Below are 22774 nucleotides of genomic sequence, written 5' to 3'. Positions count from 1 at the left end.
GTCATGACCCATGGAGGGTCATGCCCACTCTTTCTCTAGTAGGGAAATAGAAACGCAGCGCCGCGGTACGGCTGTTCATCGCAGGCGCTTCACTAGGCTGTTAAGGCTCCGGCTTTACGAACTAAAAACGACACATTAGTCATAGATACGGGAGCAACGGCTGTCGCTGCAAAATGGCGGCGCGTTATTTTAGGGCCCGTAGTGACGCAGTTCAGTGAAAATGTACGAGTTCATCTTTGTGGGCGAAGCCTCTGCGATACATTGCGAAGAAGTGCGTGTTTCCCGGCGACACAATTCATCGCTTGTCATCGCTTGCCCAGTGAAGGTGCCTCCGAGCGCATGTACGTAGTATTTGAGTGTGTTGTGCACTCCAAGGTGCTTGCGGATTACCTCTGTTGGAGCCAACAGCGATCGCAGATGGATATCGTAACAACACCGCAGCAATCGCATTTTGGCAGGTAAGGGCTCTTGTGTGCAGTTATGAAATGAGACTTCGAACCGAGAAAGGTCTTGCACTGGTTCTAGAAGAGCGAGCGATTCTCGGACGCTGATCGTGTTTACGACGCTGTGGCTCCTATACGTCAACGATGACAGAGCAGCCATCTCAAACGACTGCTGCGATACGCACTCCTCAGCATCGTCGTCCCCCTCGGCGTATCGACGCCTTGCAAGCAGCTACAGTGACGTGCCGATAATTATTTACCTTGCACTACGTCGCCGCATTGCAGGTAATGAAACCGTGTTGTGGGGCCATCTTAGCCCTAGAAGATCTATGCATAAGCCAGCGACAGTCAACGCTTTGTTTTTGATAGTGGTGCTCAGTACATCACCGATGACAGCGCGTTGTGCGTGTTTTGTGTCGGCGGTCCAGATTGTTGATGCCTCTCAGCTCGACACCGCGTCGCTGTTGCCGAAAAATAAGTTGGGCGTGGCCCAACCGTGGTGGGTGCGCGCACAAGTTACATGCCTCGCGCGGGGCATGGCCTCTGGTTTTGATTAACAGGCGAACTCGTGCGAAACTCGTACGTCGCGAAACCCCCTCCGAGTTCAATTCGGGAACATGGCGGCGGCAGCATCAGCCTGTATCATTGGATCCAGCGGCAGCAAGCGTCAGTATGACCGTCTGGACTCGTCCTCCTACATGACCGACATGGAGTTTCAGCGTCATTTTATCCTGGCTGTGTAAGGAGCTAGTCGAAGACTCTCGTCTGCGGAGAAAGCGTAGCGGGCATCATTCGCTCACCGTCGTAGAGCAAGTCCTCTGTGCCCTCCGTTTCTACAGGACTGGGCGTTTTGAGGGAATCGTCGGCGCCGAGCGTTACAATGGACGTCATCAAACTACTCTTAGCCGCTGTCAGAGATGTGTCCGACGCGCTTATTGATGCGCCAGTGCGTAAGCGGTGGAAAGCTTTCTCGAATACTGCGGCTGAGCGGGCATACATAAAGAATGCTTCCTACTTCATGGGAACATTACGAACGTAGTCGGGTGTGTCGACAGAACGTACCTAGGAATTAAGGCGCCTTCAATGTCAGCGTTACTGTGATTAGCATTGAAGCAATGTCTAGACGCACCATATTGCAAATTTGTCACTTCTGTGTAGCCGACTTATATTTTGTGTTACCGACATCTCACATGCGGCTGCCTATGATACTGACTTTGTCGCTGGTTGCTGGCTTTTTGCCGATTGTTCTACTTGTCTGTCAGGGTGCCTTCCAAATGGCTCACTTTCTTGGGATAGAGGTTAATTAAGTATAAATAGATAAATGGATATCACAAATTGTGTGAAGTAGCCTATGAATGCTAATCTCATAAAGAACTTGGGGTTCTTCATTGGTGAAGTTACTTAGTATGCATAATGCTGAATTTCGGTAATACTGAATTTTAGTCATCTATGGCCGCACTGTGAAAGACCGAGGCGCTGCGCAATTTGTTGCAGCGCGAGATCTGGATGCTGCTCCAAGCTGGTTGTGCCTATGCATTTGTGGCGAAATGAAAATGCATTGAGAATCTCAGTGTGCTAGCTTGCATGAACAAAATACTTCAGATTGCTCTTTTCACTGTTTATGCGTATGCCAGAGGTTCAGTGTTTCTTTCTTTCTTTTGGGGGGGGGGCGTAGCGTTATTCTGGATGGATAAATCATATGTTTTCGTCTCACAATGGGGCTCTAATTCTTAAACAGTAGAACAATGCAGATCCAATGCTCTGCAGAACTCGGTGTGCGTAAAGATGTCATGAACCACCAAGGCAAAAGTGCATATCGGGATAAACGTGGTGCAGATGCCAATAACAAGTGGGTCTTTTACCCACCATAGTAAATATGAGAATTGCTGAGCAAAAAGACCTTTTGTGCAGCTTTAGAGCAATGATTCCACAAAACGTGATACGCTCTAACGAGTAAAAGCTTGCCGCAATGCCAAAGTAGGATGAGCGACATGCAGCATATTTTGGCATTGAACATGTCTTGTAACCGCCATCTTTATTGTAAGCCTCGCTGTCACACCTTCCCCTCCGGCACTCCTTTTACTAAAAAGTGGTACTGTCTTTCCATTGGAGTCATGATGATGACGGTAACGGCAACAGTAAGGCTGGCTAATGCTTGCCCCTTTGATTCCTGTGAGTTTAGTGGTAAAGAATATGGCACGTGCGTACACCTGTGCTGCAAAATTTAACTCCTGTAATTTTTTAGAGCTAATTTGTATTGGGGCATTTCAAAGATGTGCGCCATTGTGGCCTAATAACTAGAGGTTGAAGACGGGGTGTATTGGTATAGAAGCTTGAAGTTGAATTGCACAACAATTCGACGGGACGCAAAGAAGAGAAATGCACACAGCAGAACGCTCTGCTGTGTGTGTTACTCTTCCTTGTGTGCCGTCGAATTGTTGTGAGATCCAACTACAAATAGAGCATTGTGCTTCTTTGGTGCAGGACCGAGAAAGTCTGAGCTATTCGACAACATGCCAGTGCCTTGCCTCAGAATTATGGAAGTCTGAAGGTTTGCAAACAAAGCTTTGCTTTCAAATCCGCCTGAACATGTAATACAAGCACTGATTGAAAGAACCGTCATACAAAAATAATGGCGAAATTAATGGGCTGTGAAAAGTGTAATTTGTATCTTGACACTGTTGACACAACAGGTGCCATACCGGCCTCAAAATTGTACCGGACAGAGCAGTTTGTTTCCTATGTGAAGCCCAAGCTTCCATTACATGCTGTGGAGCTGTGCAGATAACCAAGCTCAGTTTGTTTTGACGTGGTATACAACATTCACTGTGATCTGTTTCTGATTCTAAAGCAGTGCCAAACATCACCTCTTTTTCAAAGACGTCATGGGAATATTTGGCGAGACCTTTTTACAGCCCCTCATAATGGAAGTGTCGCCAGCCAGCTTTGCTTGGATGCCTTTATAAACTTCTGTTCCCTATCACTGTGTGCTGTCAAGTTGCTAAAGTCTATGCAATCGGTGCAAGGCATTACGCGATTCTATAGTCGGATGCAACTTTAGGAGGCCGCGGAATTCGCACTTTAAAAGCAGGTGAACACAAGCCTACACCAATGGGCACGCACTCTAGACTGACGTCGTGCCGCCGGACGCACTAATACCTGCACGTTGGAGAGGGACTATTTCTTTAGACGTGGAGGCAATCGGCTGCTGCGTTTTGGTCATCTGGGCGGGGCCTCTCCCGTCTTCTGAAGTTGTATCCGACTGCATAGGATGCCGCTTTTCATGCAACACAGAAGGACAAAGTGTACAATTATTTGGCCTATGAAATGGATACATCAGAAGTGAGCTATGCAAGGGCTTAAGATGTGTGAAAATTAGTACATGCTAATATATGACATTGTTAAAGAATATGTGGTATCGAACATGCATGTAATGGCATGTTTGAATCGGGGAGTGTTGCAGTAATGCACAGTCTATAGGTGATAGCATTATTAAGCTCCTGCTGTTTCCTGTCTTTTCATTGTGAATTACACACACCGTTCAACTTGTGGCTAATCAACATGCACTGTATTCTTGTACATAGAAAGAACAAACAGCACAATGACTTGTATGCTGCATTAGTGTATTTTTCATTTACATGGTCCATGAGTGGCACAGGTTGTCTTACGTTTTTGCCCATTTTGAAGAGACACCAAGTGCATGTTACAAATGTCCTAAAATGCACAGCACAATGTTTACTGTAATAATTGTATTCATGTTTTTGAATAATAAACAAAATAATAAACTGAAAACTCCTTTATAAGGTGTCTTCTGGGTGTGCCTGGCACTCGCCTACTGCCACCAGGTGGTTGAGTGCCTACAGCAGCAGAAAGTTTTTCTGCAAAAAAAAAAAGTGGATTATTGCAATAAATCAACCACATTTAAACCATTATATACAAAGAAAAATACTCGTTGCACTATTGGTACTAAGTGCCCTTTACTGTGGAAGCATTTAGTGTAGTATGCATAATAAAACAATGTGTTGGGACGTTGCTTTATTTTTCATAAATAGGGTTCTCTTTTTCAGATCCAGTTGTCGTGTTGATTAGTGTGCCAGAAGCTGAGGTGTCCCCGCACCTTCACGAGTCTCTAATGTCAGCACCACAAACTTATTTTTGTTCACTGCAAAACAAATGCTTCTCCATGCGTTCCCGTCTTATACAAGCTGATTGCATCCTATGCCTACAAAAATCATATGTTTGTCCCATTACACAATTTTCTACCATCCTCGGCTGCAGTTCTCTCTCCTTGACATCCATTCTGTCACGCGTATGTAATCGCCTGTTATGAATTGGCAACAAGCGATTGAAGACGTGCATGGCCTGCCTGCCGATTCCATTTTTTTTTCTTAATCTCAACTAGCACATCAGTTGCCACGGTTTACTACGCCACTGTCTTCATGCCTGAATGCTATCTCCAACAATTTTTGTTACTTTGCTTTCTGCGCAGGCCTCGACTTCTCAAGTTTCTTTGTTAACCTCCAGGTTTATGTCCCATATTGCATAACCGGTAGAATGCAATTATTTTAAGCTTTCTTCAAGGATATCGGTAACGTGGCGATCACGATTCGGTAATGCCTTCCATGTGCTGTTCAAACCATGAAATTTTGGTATAAGTTTCCTGCTTTATACCAGTACATGCTATTGATATTTCATCTGGATAAAGGTATTCTTCTATAGATTCTGCGGGCCTAATGTCACTCATGAATTTCTGTTATCTCATCGAGTTAGTAAAGGTTACCTTTATCTTTTCCATATTTTCGCGGGCCCACGTGCATGTAAAAGCACGAACACTCATTGGTTCTCAAAGCCTTTTTTAAACTGCTGTACAATCAGTTCGTTACTACGAAAGTGACTTAATCCGTGCACTCTTTTATGCTAAATATGAAACAGTAGAAACATACTTATCTGCAGTTTGTCGATGTCTCCTTCACTGTGTTGGTAGCGAGATCCATCGTCGCCACCACCTCCTTGTCGCATCGTTGCTTTATAGGCTGTCTTTCTTTTGCACACACTATATAATATTCGTGACGCTCGCAGTGACGCAGAGTGGAGGAACTCAGCGCACTCGTAGAAGCAGCACCGGACAAGCTGTTTCTTCAGCATTGCGCCGTGAACAGTAGGTGCGCGTTGCCATCTGTAAAATCGCCGAAGCTATTGGTAGTCTTACGGGGTGCACGGAAAGGTTACTCACGGAACAGAACTATCCAAGAAATAGTGGTCATCGTCGAGCCTGATCACTACGTCGCGCACTGCAAGCTCGTTGTACGAGTTTCTTTACACTGGGCCTCTTCGATGTTTAGCCGCCATGCTCGCCCGGTGAATGCATGTGATGACGCCACCACAGCGTTCCCTCGTGGTATAATGCGAAGCGTACTAAATTACAATTTAGTCTAATACACATTGAGTGTACATCTTGTAAGCTTTAAAATGCTTCTAAACCACGTTAAAGAAACTAATATTATTGTACTAAATGCATTTGTTTTATAACTTGCTTGTGCATGTAATGCACTCGGTGGAACGACGAACAAGTGAGAGAAGGCACGACCATGCACCGACGGTATAATCACGTGACCCCCAGTTTGTCGACCGCCCAGGAGGCAACGCCCAAGGAATGACAGCCACCCAGAGTGAACCTAGATAAACCAATGAAGCTGGAGGCTTGTCAAAAGATAAACTGTGTCTCGGTACCATTTGTGTTTTCATCTTGGGGTGTCGCCAGAGCTCATGAAGATACCGAGTTTCACCAAACTCGGCGCATCCTGCATAGCACCCAAGCGCAAGAAAAAAATACACACATTTACAAACAGACGCGGGTAGAGGTATTAGGAGCCGGTTCACAAGCAGCTGTGCCTAACTTCTGTATGCCTTTTTTTCTTTTTACCGTTCTCTTAGCAATGTCTTGGGAATTTTTAATTGCAATATATCACGAGAATTCAAAAGCAGCGTCGAGATGTGTTGTGGAAAAGCATATCGAGCGCTGGCAACACACCTTATGCGTGATTGTGTCACAGCACGCACTCTACAGCTTGCGCGTGCAGTGAGCACTGGTGGACAGCAATCAATCGACGGTGCTAACCAACGCTCGAACACCGCCGCTAGACGCTCGACTATCTTTGTGGTGACGGCGATCGTTTACAGTAAGTTGACGGCGACAAATATTTGCATTGGAAGCTTCTTTCGCAAATGTTTTCTGTTGACACACTCGTAGGTTTGTTTCATGCGCGCACGCCTTTTCTCATTTCTCCTGAAACTGGTTTTGCTCCATCACTTCACCCCGCCCGACGAAAAACGCAGCGACACAGTAAACGAACACACTCACCCCTGGCAGTAGGCACCGGACTTTGGCAAGCTTTTCTCGTCGTAAGTTCACTCGGGAACAAAAAAAAGAAACATGGAACAAACACGCAGAATGTGTGTTTGCAGCGGTCACCACGGGATGCTGTTTTCAGGCAAAGCGTAGCGCAGGGTCAGCGATGCTCCCTGCAATGTTTCTTCGCCGGATCACGACTTAGAATAAACGCACGCGGCACAAATGCCGCATCGTAAACTCGCAGTAATATTTCTGGCATGATAGACTATCACAAACAGTTTGGGAATTCACTGTGACGAGGGGCCGACGCACACAGCTGACGCGACTTGGCCCAGTTTGAAGCGTGGGCAGCCATCTTCTCCGTCGGCGGGGTCATCGGCCGTCCGGCTCATGACGTCAGTCCAGAGTGCGCGCCCATTGGTGGACTTTCGTGTGCATCCGCCTCGGAGGAGTAAACGCCCCCTTCTTTCTAAAGTTGTACCTGACTATAGGTAATACTTCACTCCCTCAATTTGAAATTTTTGAAAACTAATCATGGTGATGATGGGCCAAGTGGCCATATTTTCCTTGGCGCAGCTGCATAATCTTCATAAAGGGAAAGGCAACGCGCTTGAGCAACAATTTATTGATTTTCTCATCTTCATATGATTACCCATTTCACAGCGACGCCTATCGTGGAAAAGGTGATCAGGAGAACATGAAAGAGCCACCCAGAACGCGCGTTGTAATGAATGTGCTGAAATTTGTAGAAGCGCCAACAAACTACACAATATTGTGAATAATTATAGCGCATCTACAAGACCTGAAGGTGCGGGGATTTTGGGCTACAGGAACCATGACAACAAAAAGACAAGATATGGACATTTCTAAGAGTCAAAAGAAGTTTCCAAACGAAACACGGGATTTCTAACTACATACTTGATTGTCAAACGCTTGCTTGGAAGTATAACCAAGAATAACTGCATATGCATTGCCACAAGCTACCACGCAACTCACACAACAACAGCCAGTCACTATAGCCAGAAGGAGCGAAAGAGGGTGAATGTGCCGCAGCCGAAAGTAATTCAAGAATACTACACGCATTTAGCAGGCGTTAGCTATCTTGATGGCTTTATTAGGGACCATGACATTAAAGTAAAAAAAGTGGTACTGGTGAATGCTTAGCAATTGGCCGGTAACACTTGGCATTGCTGCTTGGAGGCTTTGTGTGGAGGTCGGAATTGAGTCAAAGCGTGATCAGTTACAATTTTCAAGCGCGTAGTACAAGGCCTAATCATTAAGCGGGTCATATCTCGAGGCAGACCAACACGGATTGGGGCCTTCTCGTTCCACTGCAGAAAAAAGAGAAGGGTCATCATATTGTGTAATTAGGCACGCAAAGCTCGAAAAGCACCCGAACGATGTGCCGAGTGTGCAAATTACACCTGCATATTCATTCTCCAAGGGCTTACCACAAGTGAAGGCCATAGGCTTCCGCAAAACTCACAAAAAATTATGCCTTGTGTATACAAATTGCGCTATTGTTCCCTTTTGGGAACAAGTTCTATAGTTTGAATGAGTTGTGCAAATCAAATAAAATTGGTTTTCCAAGTGTAAAGCTTCCTATGGATGAATTATTTTGCTTGCTTATGGGCGCGTCTAGTACCGGCGTTTAATATTTAATGTGCATGTGTGGTAATGCGCTTTTATTGACTAGTGTTACAAAATAAAATTGGTTGTAAGTTTGCGCTGGTGCGTGTCTCAGCCCTCTCGTTCTACTCTATTGCGGGCATCACCTTGTGCCTGGCATTAGGAGCCCAGCAGAAACTGTACTCGGCGAAGAATTGCTTCGAACGCGAGCTCACACTTGCGCGTAAGTGCAAGTGTGAGTGCGGATGGCGCGTAAGTGCGGATGGCGCAGATAGGCTGTCATAAGAGAGCAGCGCAAAAGCACCGTTTTGTTTACGGGCGGAGACAAGTTGTCTGACAAACACATCGTTTAAAAGGAGGACGATTCGTCGCGTAGTGCAGGCAAGACATTGGTTTCTGTCTGATGTGTCTGGTGTTGGAGAGTGACGAGATTGCGTTGTCCGAGCCATTTCCATGTGACATGTGTACAAGCTTGTCATCTTCTCTATACTTGTACTTGTTCGCTTAACCAGACGAACGTCCCTCAATTACACACACAAAAAAGAATTGTTTGAATCGATTCCGACAGTGGGCAACATGTACCGAATTTTTCGCTTGCAAAAGAACAGAAACAATACCTCACAATCCTCACAGCTTCATTCATATTTTCATGACCTATGCTATTTCTTTTCTGAACTCTCTAGTAATGTCATTCCTTTTGCGAACATATGAAGGATTATAGAACTAATAAATGAATTCTGTATAGTACGGAATATGCACTAGGTCACACATGACTTCAATCACCGCAGTAAAGAGGCTGGCTTTAAAATTATGTGTAGTCAAGAATGCACCACATTCATTTCTTTAATCAAGCAATTAAGGGCTATCCGAAAAATAAGCTTCCTTTACATGGCCTTAATAAACTACGAAAAGGAACTAGATTTATGAGATGTACGAGGACATTTGGCGGATATGAGGAGGCAATGAAGGTCGCTGCGCATGAGCAACTTCTATGAGCCATTGTCATTGTGACGCAATACATGTGCGCGGTTAACAAAAGCATATGAAGTCTTTTAAATGCGAAGCATTTATTGGTGAGCTTTTGGCACTCTGACAGTATCTATCTACCTTGCCGCCTACGTATTATTACTCTCGTGGTCGTTTCCTTAACTTGGTAGGTACCAAACTTGGCGTAGTATAACAAGAGTATATCACGAACGTAAATGATAGGTCATTTTCTTAAATTATGGGGTTTCACGTGCCAAAACCACTTTCTGATTATGAGGAACGCCGTGGTGGAGGAATCCGGAAATTTTGACCACCTGGGGTTCTTTAACGTCCACCTAAATCTAAGTACACAGGCGTTTTCGCATTTCGCCCCCATCGAAATGCGGCCGCCGTGGCCGGGTTTCGATCCCGCGACTTCGCGCTGAGCAGCCCAACGCCATCGCCACTGAGCAACCACAGCGGGTAAAGGATCGGTCATGCCATGAATATCATGATATTTCCGTTATGTAGCTTATGAGACAGCCGCCTACGTCTAGTTGCTCTCGTGGCCGTTTCGTTGACTGGGTAGGTACAAAAATTGGCTAGCATGAGAAAAGTGTATGACGAACATAAATGAAAGGTCATGACATGATTATCATGAAATGTATGTCATGTAAGTCATGAAACAGCAGCCCATGTCTTGTTCTCATGGTCGTTTCGTTAACTTGGTGTGTACCACAACTGGCATAGCATAGCATAGCAACTGGCATAGTATGATACACATAAATGACAAGTTATGACATGAATATCAAGACACGCGTGTTATTTAGGTCATCACACAGCAGCCTGCCTCTTGGTGTGTACCAAAATTGGCATAGTATCGCAAGAGGGTATGGCGAACATAAATAATTGGTCACGGTATGAATATCGTAAGCGTGCCGCTTAGGTCGTGAAACAGCCGCCTACATCTTCGCCCTCTCATAGTCGTTTCGCTGACTTGGTATGTACCAAAATTGACATGCTATGATAAGAGTGTATGGGAGCATAAATGACAGGTCATGACATGCGTGTCATGTAGGTAATGAAACAGCCGCCTATGTCTTGGTGCATTCACAGTCGTTTCTTTACCTCGGTATATGGCGAAATTTGCATAGCATGACGAGAGTGTATGACGAAGATAAATGATAGGTCATGAAATGAATGTCATGATATACGTGTCATGTAGGCCTTAAAACAACCGCCTACGCCTTGGCGCTCTCACGGTCCATAGTTAACTTGGTAGGCTCCCCGCACACTACTTCGCATTACATCGATTCCCACAGGGCGTGGGATCTGCCGGCTTTTCAATAACTGATTAACAAAGCAATCAATAAACACCACAAAATATAAGCTTTTTTATGCATAAAGTACTTGTATAAGCTTGTTCTACACATTAAATATTATTTATTGTTGCAATGTCGGATTTCCTATCTATGGGTGGACGTGTAGGGCAGGGAAAGCAAGTGAACAGGAAGTCAAAGTCGCAGCGCCCTTCAGCGATTGTGATTCAAATCACTCGCTGCTTGTTTTATCCTGTCGCGATAGCAGCTTCATGGGGTCTGATGTAATGCAGGAAAGCAGAGTACGGTACACTCGTGGAGACAGCGCTGTGCTTTGTGAAGAATTGTGTTGCAGAATTTAGTGCGGTGCCCTGGACCTGGCTACGTGTATTGGATGTTTGCAGTGGTACCTGAGGGACAAGAATGCACTATGGACTGGGAATGTGAGCGATCTGGCATGGTTTGCATCGAACGCAGATGCCTCTACAAAGTCGGTGAGTGTTGTATAGTGACAATTAGGCTGCGGGGATTCGTTAACACAGGTCAGGATATCACATTAGCGGAAACATCTTCCACGGCAATTAACATCGCCATTAATTTATAAACAATAAAAATAATTAAAGTGTTGGCAACTCTGGTGTACCACTAACTTCTGGTCCTACTATATTATTTACTTTAATCAAGGGTGGCAGATTGGGCTGGTTGGTTTTGCGTGGCGACTAGTGTAGTAATGCCATACAAAACAGGAACACAAGGGAAATAATGAGCTTGTCCTCGTATTTACTTATCCTCTACCCGCTACACAACTTCTTCATCTATTTGAGTGGCGTCTCCGGCAATGAAGCACTTTCACTTACATTCGATGCAACATAAACATGTGAAGCACTTCTAAGCAATGCCAGGACAAATGCCATTCAAGGTCCATTCATCTTATTAGCTAACAACGGCTGTTTGCTTCTTATGGAGGTAATGGAAGGTTATGGAGGTTATATATTAATCAGGTTATTAAAATGGCTTTCACCGAACCTTAGGGAACTTTGCCCTTTCATTCTTAATTTGCGATTCAGTATTCTTGTTTCCTGTGAATAACATGTGTATGTCGTGATTGTTGTATGGGTAATAAACGGATTCTGATTTGTAGTAAATTTAGACAGCTTGTGCGCATGAATTCTTGCGAACTCTTTTATTAGGTGGCATCATAAAAGCCGTACCTGATGTAACTACTGGACAAATGGTTATTCCCCGCAAGTATTTGCCTGCAGTCCTTTCGTTGTCCGCGTGTACCGAATGCTACCACACTTCATATTCCCAACAAAATTACCTTTTTTCCAGTAAGTAAAACAGACGATTGGCTAGTAGGTCAATTAATTACTGCTTTCTAAATCCTGCGTACCCACATTATTCTGCAGCTTGTGAGACGTGTATAGAGCCTTCTTGTTAGCACAAGTTCCTCAACCTACCTTTACAAAGTGTGAAAAAGGGAACTTTTGTATAAGCCGGATGGGAACAGATGGAAACAGTAGTAACATAAAACGAAAAAGTGCACCTCGACGTTTGTTCCTAGTTGAATGATGGCAAGCTATTTATTGTAAGTTGGCTAAGACATGGCTGACGAATAACTTATTTTTTGCATATACAGACCATGAAGGCCAATTCAAGTCATTTAAAGTTCTTCAGCTCCGCAGCCTCCAATGAGTTGAATACCATTACTACCATTGTTAGGTTGTACTTCCACAGACTAAGAACAACTGCCAAGGTGATACTCAGACCTTTGATTTAGGTACCACAGCCCGCCAGCAGATCGTCTGCAATAGAGGCCACTAGGTTAGGACGGGTTGGTTACCGGTTCCCAAGGAACATTGGCATTCAACAGATTCATAGGCACTCAAGCTCCTAAGAAGCTGCAATGACTGCTCCAGCTACCGGCGTACATAGCATAGTTGTTGTCAATGTTGACATGGCGTTACAGCCATCTGTATATTTTTCGGCCGTCATTTTCCACAAAATACTTGGTTTTCAAGCTAGTGTGGTAGCAGTACCGACGTCACCTTCAACGGAAGTGATAAAAGTCTGACGTCAATGTTGTGCGACGAGCTGGAAAGTAACAAAATCAGACTTGCGACGTTCGTAGTATGTTCGCCGAGAAGCTTGTCCCTCAGATGCAACCTCGCCCAGACGAAAACTCTTCGTTCGTGCTTCCGCTTCAGCGTGCTCTCAGCTATGTAAAAGAAGATTAAAAAGAAAATTTTCCAATTCCTGCAATCGCCGGACACTTGCCTTAATTTTCAGACAATGCAATTCCTATTTCATAAGGTGAGGCTTAGCGCCCCCTAATCCGCGATGGCTTTGCGCCGGACAATATTTGCAATTAGGGTTGTGATTTGGGTTGGTTGGTATAATGTTACCATAAAGAACTCTGTGTAGCACAGATGACTGTAGTGCATGGACACATAACCCTGCGTTTTATTCGTCCATGCCTATGTAGTTCCACCACAACGCAAAAACTAACCCGGATTTCCAGGCACAGACTTCTAAACTGTATTGTGGGGATGATTACGATGATGCTGATGCCTATTGCTATCACCGTTGAAACTGGCCGGCAACAAATAAACCCCATGGTGTTGTGCTAGTGGCGCGATCCAGTGAACGTTGGCAAACTATCTCGTTAGCGGAACGACAGCCTCGCAAATGTCAGCGCCTACACATGACTCCCTGGCAGGCTCCTATTTAAGTGCTGAACGAGAAACTAGTAGAAATGCGGGCCCCGCATTGCGTCAATAGCTCGCCAGCAAATGGAATGTGCCAAGCTCTAGGCTGGAATTTGCGATACTCCATCCACGTAAATGGTTCGCAGTGACAGACGAAGTTAAGCGGAATTCTAGATGTGCGGCTGTACGGAGCTTAGGTTGTCAGACCGAAAACAAGAAAGGGTGCACATAGCAAGTCGCTCTACTCACGGCGAAATCACAGGCCTCGGGACTCCGCTGTCTCAGAAGACGAAATCAGCTATCGCTCTGGCTGCGCTGCGGGTACAGTGCCGCGCCGCGTGACAGGACACGCTAGCTTGTTTCATATCATAAGAAAAAATAAGAACTGTCTTCTTATGATATGACTAATAAAAATCGGACCCCTCGATTAACCTCCTTTCTTCTCGTTTATTAGCTTATTTCATAACACATAAGCCCATCTATAACAATGCGGTTGCCTTATTAGTTGCTGAACAACTTGCTGAAGCACAAGCGAACGCGTTCAGTAACAGCCGCAATGGCCTCGTAACGACACCACTTGATTGGGCGGACGCAGTGCCGTCCCTCGAAGCTGCCCTTCTGCTGAGGCGCGCTTGCACAACTTGTATGTACGTTGAAGAGGCGAGAAAACTAGGAGAGTTGGTATTGCTTCATGCGTAATATAACAACGGCGCACTGAAAACGAAGACGAAGGAAGGTGTATGCGCAGCACAAACGAGGACATTCAAATGGACAATTTATTGCATAAATAAATAAATAAATAAATAAATAAATAAATAAATTTGTCACTAAAATGCTAGTTGAAATTTAGCGCTTGTACTGTGCCTCAGCTTTTCATCATCTTCGTTGTCGGTGCGCTATTGTCATTAGCCATAAAATTTGACGTGTGGTGCACGTGAAGAAATGTATTTCATTCCTACGAACAATTTGCTCCAGTGTTTTTTGTTCGTATTGCACCAGACCCCGTGTATGGCAATCTGTGCAGCGGTCTCTGGGGGCCAGATAGCCGTCCTGGCGCTCCTATCTATCATCGGTGCCTGTCTTCTAGTCTACCTGATGATTCTTCTAGTACGCCGTTCCAGGCAAGAGTACTTTCTCTGTCTTTGTGTTCCTTTGTGCAAGGACTTATATACTTGGTCGGATAATTACGCGAAGTTTATGGAGTTTGGACCATTCGATAAACACATATTCCGTGGCATCACGAAACAAATTGTACCCAAGGAAAGAAAATGCAGAACGTGGCAACAAAATGGCACATGAGCGGTGAGATCAATGAAGTGGCCATTTCGGAAAAAATGACAGCTTCCGCGGGAAGAGACACAAGTAGGGGCTTGCCTCGTGCGTCTTACGTTAGCAACTATAAATATTTACTTTACAATCTCAAAGACCGGGTCATTTGGTATTACATGATGTAACTTCGTAGCGCTGAAACCCAGGACGAGACAAAGGGGACTTGACCTACAAACAAGCGCTTGGGTGTTGTGCTTCCGTTCTGTCTGCACTAGCATGTTTCTTCTTATTGCACTGCAAGAAGTGCGATAAACACCACAAGATGTTTTGGCGAAGCTGCATGGTAAGGTTATAAAATGAATGGTAAGATATCTTAGGATACCTATATACCTTCGAAGCATCTGTGGCACTTCCTAAGCTAGGTCATCGCAGGCAGTTATCTTATAGAGCTACTTAGCTTTGTAATTGAAAAAGAGAAACATCATCCGGCATCATTCATGCTTTCCAGTCAGTGAGATACACCTAGAATTCAAGTAAACAAATTGCGATGGAACCCATACCATCAATAGTGAATATTTTATGTCCCTGCACTGCTTCTGATGAGCCATTTATCCTTTGACGAAAAGGCCGAGGGCCCCTTTAATTTTCTGCATATTGTATCTGTTTTTGTTTAGCTTACATGCACAAAAAGAGTTCCAGCTCCTTTTATCTAATCTGACTCTAAAATGCAGAACATTACCTCTTGTCAATGTTACAAGCGCCTGTTGAAGGAGATATGAAGGCACATGGAGTTTACTTAGCCGAATTTATTACAGTGTGTTTTGTATTGCTTTTGTATTACGAGACTGAAAGTGAAAAAAGCGTATGTGTATGTTAGGTGGGGGAGCTAGTCAGTTGCTATATGTATTTGTATATCACATCTATCTCATTAATCAGGTTATTGAGAAACCCGCAGAGTACAATAGGCCTCTCTATATGCCTTTCATAGACTATGAAAAGGCATTTGGCTCAGCAGAGATACCAGCAGTCATAGAGGCGTTACATAATCAAGGAGTACAGAATGCTTACGTAAATACCTTAGAAAATACCTTAGAAATACCTTACAGAGGTTCTACAGCTTCCCTAATTCTACACAAGAAAAGAAGGAAGATAGCTATAAAGAAAGGGGTCAGACAGGACGACAGAGTTTCTCCAATGCTATTCACTGCATGCTTGGAAGAAGTGTTCAAGGTATTGCATTGGGAAGCCTTAGGAGTAAGGATCGACGGCGAATATCCCGGCAGCTTTCAGTTTTGCCGATGGCATTGTTCTATTGAGCTGTAATGCAGACGAGTTACAACAAATGATTAAAGACCTTAACAGAGAGAGTGTAAGAGTGGGGTTGAATATTATTATGCAGAAGACAAAGATAATGATGAATAGCTGTGCGATGGAGCAAGAGTTCAGTATCGACATTCAGCCTCTAGAGTTTGTGAAGGAGTACGTTTACCTAGATCAATTAATCACAGGGAACCCTAATCATGAGAAGGAAATTCATAGAAGAATAAAAATGGGTTGGATCGCATACGGCAGACATTGTCAGCTTCTTACTGGAAGCTTACTATTATCATATAAAAGAAGGTGCAAAATCAGCGCATTTTACGAGTGCTGACATATGGGGCAAAGACATGGAGACAGGTAAAGAAGTTTGAGAAGAAGTTGAGGACCACGCAAAAACCGATGGAAGGAAGATTGCTAGGCATAACCTTAAGAGACAGAAAGAGAACGGTTTGGATCGGAAAGCAAACAGGTATAGACGGTATTCTAATTGCCAACAAGAGAAAAAAATGGAGCTGGGCACGTCATGTAATATGCCGGTTAGATAACCGTTAGACCGAATGCGTACCAAGATAATGGAAACGCAGTCGAGGACGGCAGAAGACTGGGTGGGTGGATGAAATATATATATACAAATATATATCTATAGTTCTGATGAAGACCATGCCACGGCCGAAACGTGAAAAACAATAAAGATGAAATTTTCTCAAGTATCCACGTTCGTTTCTTCGACTACCTATGCAAAGGACACCGGACCTACAAGACTTTTCAATGATATATATATATATATATATATATATATATATATATATATATATATATATATACACATATATATAAATTGTCAAGATTGGAGTATGGCATGAATTCGAAGGTAGCTGGCCCATGCCGTCGCCAAACTAATCCACGCTGAGGACGTTAATGAAGGGAAGGACTGCTTCTCATCGAGAACGTAGAATATGGGTTTATTTACAGTATTTATACGCAATTCATCAGTCAAGCATGACTGGGAGAGAGAGTACGTCAGTCTAACATGACTGCTTTAGAGAGTGTCTCACTCTAACATGACTCCTTAAGAAAGTGTATCGAGCATCCGCACAACAGCCGTCTATAAACAATCTGTCCTCCCACGATCCCAAGGTGGTGGAAGCGTTCGTCCAGTCATCGTAAACACGCGGCCTCTCCGCGGGACGGTTTAAACACACACACACACACACACCGGTTCACGGTCCGAAACCGACTTCACACGGATTTCATAGAACTCGGAGCGGACCCTCGCAGTGCACCCGAGTAGCCATTTTCTTGCGTCTTGGTCGGTGCGTGGGAAGGGGCCTGCGACGACGTTCCCGCGGCAACTCCCCCACTCATAGCAGATCAGGTCCGCGTTGGTGGGTTCGGTAACAATAGTTGGCCCGCCGAACTCATTCAGTCACAATGGCGATTTAGTGACGCCGTGGCTAGAGGTTCGCGGCGGCACTCTATGAAACGTTGACGCCCTTTGTCGCAACTGGCTGGCAACACTTGCACTTCAGCTGTGCCGTTCTTAAGAGCACCTCCATGGCCCGGAAAGCCTCGACTTTCCAGCGCTGATAACCGCTGGGCATGAAGAGAACGGCTGGTGGCCAGGGGGTGATGTCTTGGCTCGCAGTAACCACTTGTGTAATGATGTCACCGCCCCAAAACATTCAACTAAGACAGGCAACTGCAAAATGAACCCCACAACACGGCTCTGCACCGTGATGACGTACCTTGGCTCTCACTTAGACCCGCTAGGCTTCAAAAAAAACATAAGTGCAGAAACAAAAAATGCTGCATTTCGCTGTGCCAATTCTTGAAGCAATTTCGTGCTGACAAATTCAGCAATCATGGAGTGAATCCTGCTAAATGAGAGGTGATCTTCTTTAACCAAATTAACACTAGTAACCCTAAAATTGAGGCGGGACCCTCAAACGGAGAATCCAAGTTAGCCTGCTCAAACCATCCGCATTGCTATGCAACTTTCCCTTCTTATATCTAAGGGAGAAGTTGTACTCTTGGAGATTATGACTCCATCGGAGCAAGCTGCCATTTTTGTGTGAAATTTGATTGAGCCACGTCAGAGGACAGTGGTCGGTCTAGAAGATGAACTTCGCTCCGTACAAGTAACACGACAACTTCTGGGTGGCCCAAACTAAACAAGCGCATTCCTTCTCTGAAGCGTTGTAGGCTTCCTCTCTTACATTTAGTTTACGGTTGGCATAGAGGATAGGATGCTCCTCGTTATCGTTGCCGATCTGACTAAGTACCACGCCCATACCTCTTGCGCTTGCGTCGGATTGAACTATGAATACCTTTGTGTAGTCTGGCGCGCGATGCACCAGGACGAGAAACCGATAGCGTTTTCAAACTTTGGAAAGCGTTCTCTTTGTCTTTATCCCAGTGTACGATACTCGGTACTCCCTTTCGGAGGGCGTCCGTTAATGGACTTGCCATTTGCGAGTAACTTGCAATGTACCGTTGATAGTACCCCGCAAGTCCCAAAAATGAACGAAGGTCTGTTTTCGTGCGCGGCTGAGAAAATTGTCCAATCGCTGCTATTTTCAGCTCGGCCGGCCCTCTTGTGCCCTGGCCGGCAACATGGCCCAGATAAGTAACCTGCGAACACCCAAATCTACACCTTCCGCTTTCATCGTTAAGCCGGCTTCCCTCAACCGCAAGAACACCTGTTTGAGGTGCGATACGTGCTGTTCCCAGCTGTCCGAAAAAATTGCTACATCATCAAGATATGGGAAGGCGAACTCCTGCAATTCTTTTAGGAAAATGCCCATTAATTTAGAGAAGCTAAATGGCGCGTTCTTCATCCCGAAGCTGAGTGCGAGAGGGCGAAAAGTGCCTACAGGTTAGATGAATGCGGCATAGCCCCTGGCACTTTCTGAAAGGAGAAGTTGCCAGTACTTCCGCAGGAGATCTATAGTTGAAATGCATTCAGCAGCGCTAACTCTTTCAATTCGTTCTTCAATGTTGGGTACCGGGTACAGCTGATCCCTAGTGATGACAATTAACTTCCTGTAGTCAACAAACGGACGAGGGTCCTTGTTAGGGGTTTCTACCAGTATTAGCGGTGACTTGTAGACACTCGCAGCGGGCTCAATAACTCCCAACTCTAGCATGCGCTGTATTCCTGCCTCTATAATTTCTCTCTGTCTTGGAGACACCCTGTCAGGCTTTGATCTTACGGGTTCGGTTGATGACAGCTCTAGTTCATGCGTTATTAGTTCGGTTCTACCTGGCCGATCGCTGAACCTGTCGATATATTCTCCTAAAACCCTTTTTGGCTCATCTAGCTGCTCGGGTCTTAGAGCGTGTGAGCTTACCGAATGTTTTACTACTTCTTCTAGGCCGATTTCAGAGTTGGAGGTCGCCCTATACTCCTTAAACTTGGTACTACTGCCATCCTACTCTTTGATATCATAGTTAACGACTCCGCTCCGCTCTATATACGGCTTCATCAAATTGCAGTGATATATCCTCACCTCCTTCCTGCGACCGGGCATTTTCAGAGCATAGTAAGTATCTGAAAGTTTGTGCAACACTTTAACGGGCCCGTCCCAGTGAACTTCATGCTTGTTCTTTCTTGAAGGTTTGAGGATCATTACCTGGTCTCTTGCGTTAAACGTACGAAGCCTCGTATTTTTGTCGTAATAGAATTTGGCGTTCTTTTGAGCTACTCCCATGTTCTTTCCGACTAGTTCTTGAGTTGCGCTTAGCCGTCCCAGCAGATTTAGCACGTATTCAACCACTGTAGGACTCTCTCCTCTTTCCTCCCACATTTCTCTTAACATTCTTAGTGGAGAACGGAGTGTCCTCCCATACATTAGTTCTGCTAGCGAGAACACTGTCGCTTCATGTGGAACCGTTCGCAAAGCAAACAAAGCTGCCAGCAGACAGTTCTCCCAGTCCTCCTTGTGCTCGTAACAGAGCGCGCGAAAAACTGGCTTAAGCACTGAATGCCACCTCTCTACACTGTTTGACTGAGGGTGATAGACGGAACTGTGTATTAACTTTACCTCGCACTTTTCAAGAATGTGAAAGTCAGTGCGCTAGTGAATACTGACCCTTGATCCGCCTGAATTTCCGCTGGAAACCCAACTCGTGCAAACACTGTCAGAAGCGCGTCCATTACTTCGGTGGAGCTGAGCTCTTTCAGAGGGATTGCTTCTGGAAACTTTGCAGCCGGACACAGCATGGTAAACAGGTACCTGTAACCTGATTTTGTTTTTGGTAGAGGTCCTACCGTGTCTATTACAAGTCGTCTGAAAGGTTCTGTTATTAAGGGCACTACCTTTAATGGAGCTTCCCATGTCACTCCTGGTTTACCCGAGCGCTGGCAGGCGTCGCATGACCTCACAAAGTCTTCTACGTCTTTGAAACAGCCAGGCCAGTAGTATTCTACAAGCAATCTTTCCTTTGACTTGTTTATGCCTAAGTGGCCGGACCACCCATTTCCATGACAGAGACTCAAAAGTTCCTCCCTATACTTAGTAGGTACGACTAACTGATCTAAAATCCTACCCTTTCCATCTCTGTAGTGCCGATACAACAATCCTCCTCACTCATGCATTGTCACGTTGCGCCTAGCAATACCTTCTTTAGCTGTGTGATGCAATTTAGCTAAGCTCTCATCATTCTTTTGCTTGGCTGCCAGTGACTCCCTATCCACACGTAAGAGCTGATCATAGTTCTTTGACAATGACACTGTCAATGACAATGACACTGTCTCGCTTGCGATTGCGTCAGCTTGCTCTTCCTGCAGGCTTGAATTTTGACACTTTAGTGCTACGCTCTCATTGAGCTGGTCAGCTGGCGGGCTCTCCTCAGCTATTCTTTTGTCCCTCAGGCCTAGCTCGGATTCAGGTATTAAAGTTATGCCCTTTTCTGCTTGCGCTGGAGCAGCTTGTGCCTTTTCAGCCGAAAGCGACACGATCTTACGAGCTTGGCCTCGGGTCAATGCCTGTACTATGCCCTCTCCCACTTTAAGCCCTTGGCACGCAGTAACTGATTCGAACGATTCGAAAAGATGTAAGGGTACTGCAGTGACAAAAATTTGGAAACTGCAGCCTCAGTCTCTAGCTCCCCGAATGGTCCACTGATTTTGACTTTGGCCATGGGCAGACACACGCTGTGTTCTTCTACAACCTGTTTGATCCATGCTACTTCTCTCCGGTGAAGCCATCTACCGTCACGTAAGACGGATGGACAATGTTCATCGTGGCGGCACTGTCTCTTAGCAGTCGGCATGGTTTGCCATTAACTTGCAGGTCGTGAAGGTATGGGCTTAAAGGTTTTATATTCTCGTCGTCTTCCTCTACGTAGGAAAAAAAAACTAAACTGGGCTTCCCGCAGTTTACAGCTATTTGTCCCAGTTTGTGGCATTTATAACAGTGGATTGGTCTAAAAGATTCGAATTTTTTTTTCTGCTTTCTTTATAAAGTTTCGCCGTTAGCTTTCTGCTCGCTCTTTTCTGCGGGCTTTTCCTCCACGTCTACAGGCTACGACCGTCTAGTCTGCGAACCCCTTTTAAACGGAAATGGTTTCCGAGCTCCATTTCGACCGTCCCAATTACCGTCCACGGCGTTCCACTTTCTACGCGTTGCGCACTCTTCGGCTAATTCAGCCGCCCTTTCCACAGTGTTTACATTCCCTCTGTCTTGCACCCACAGTTTCACAGCTTGGGGGATTCTTTTGTAAAACTGCTCTAGACACATGCATTCAATGATCATGTCTCTGCTGTCGTACACTTCCGCGCTTTATCAGCCACTCGACTAGGTTGGCCTTTAAGCCGTATGCAAACTCCGGATACCCCTCGCTACCTTCCTTGCCTGTGCTTCTAAACCTTTAACGGAAAGTTTCGGCTGAAAGACGGTATTTCTTCAGGAGACGAGCCTTAACTTTTGCATAATCATATGCATCGTGTGCAGAGTCTGGCGATTATTTCGCCGCCTCACACGGCAAAATAGACAGCAACCGCTGTGGCCATGTACTCGGACCGAAGTTCATCTTCTCGCAAGTCCTTTCAAAATTGCTTAGGAACAAGCCTATGTTCGTCGCGACCTCAAATGACTTCAATAGCCCGTCCATGCGGTATGATTCGGCCTCACTTGATCGTCCCAGAGCCCCTTCACTTCCATGACACAATTACAAACGTCTGCTTTCAAGTTCCAGTTGCATTTTTCTTAACTAGCAATCTTTTTCGCGTTCCTCTCTCTCTCTTTCCCGTTCTTCTCTTTCCCTTCCTTCTCTTTCTCTGTCCCGTCTCTCTCTTTTCTTTAGAAGTTCAAACCCCATTTCAATTTTTTCCTCACTGGCCTGTTCAGAAATTAGCTCCAATAATTCCGATTTAAGCATTTCCTTTCGTACATCTAGGCCCAGTTCCTCACCAACAATCGACAACTCGTCTCTCAGCAGTGTCCTTAACTCAATGATTGCTGCGTTACTGCCTTGATCCTGCTCGCTAAATCTAGCTAGGAAAACACAACCTAGCTAACACTCAACAATCTAGCTTCCCTGCTGTTCTAAACAGGACAACCACAAAATGAAGACTAGAGAGTCAAAGCAAAAACGAAGCACTCACCGCATACACAGCACTACGTCGCAAAGTCCATCTCACCACTGTCAGCCAGTTGTCAGGATTGGGGCTCAATCCCATCGCTCGCAACCCGTTGTCAAGATTGGAGTCCGGCATGAACTCGAAGGTAGCTGGCCCATGCCGTCGTCCAACTTATCCACGCTGAT

The 22774-nt window shown here is 45.2% G+C and overlaps 1 protein-coding gene across 6 annotated transcripts in view; it reads left to right on the top strand.

The window, feature by feature from the left end:
• LOC142584689 (uncharacterized) overlaps window positions 1-22774 on the top strand; it is a 132279-nt gene that overhangs the window by 88268 nt on the left and 21237 nt on the right. For all 6 annotated transcript variants that reach the window (XM_075694884.1, XM_075694882.1, XM_075694879.1 and 3 more), the window contains 2 exons: window positions 11114-11203; window positions 14442-14538. In XM_075694884.1, the coding sequence (XP_075550999.1) occupies window positions 11114-11203; window positions 14442-14538 (187 nt within the window). The remainder of the gene's footprint in view (window positions 1-11113; window positions 11204-14441; window positions 14539-22774) is intronic.

Source organism: Dermacentor variabilis, chromosome 6 (assembly GCF_050947875.1).
Source record: "Dermacentor variabilis isolate Ectoservices chromosome 6, ASM5094787v1, whole genome shotgun sequence".
NCBI classification, from domain to species: Eukaryota; Metazoa; Arthropoda; class Arachnida; order Ixodida; family Ixodidae; genus Dermacentor; species Dermacentor variabilis.
The sequence above is the reverse complement of the archived record's forward strand: the minus strand, read 5'-3'. Positions and strand labels throughout refer to the sequence as shown.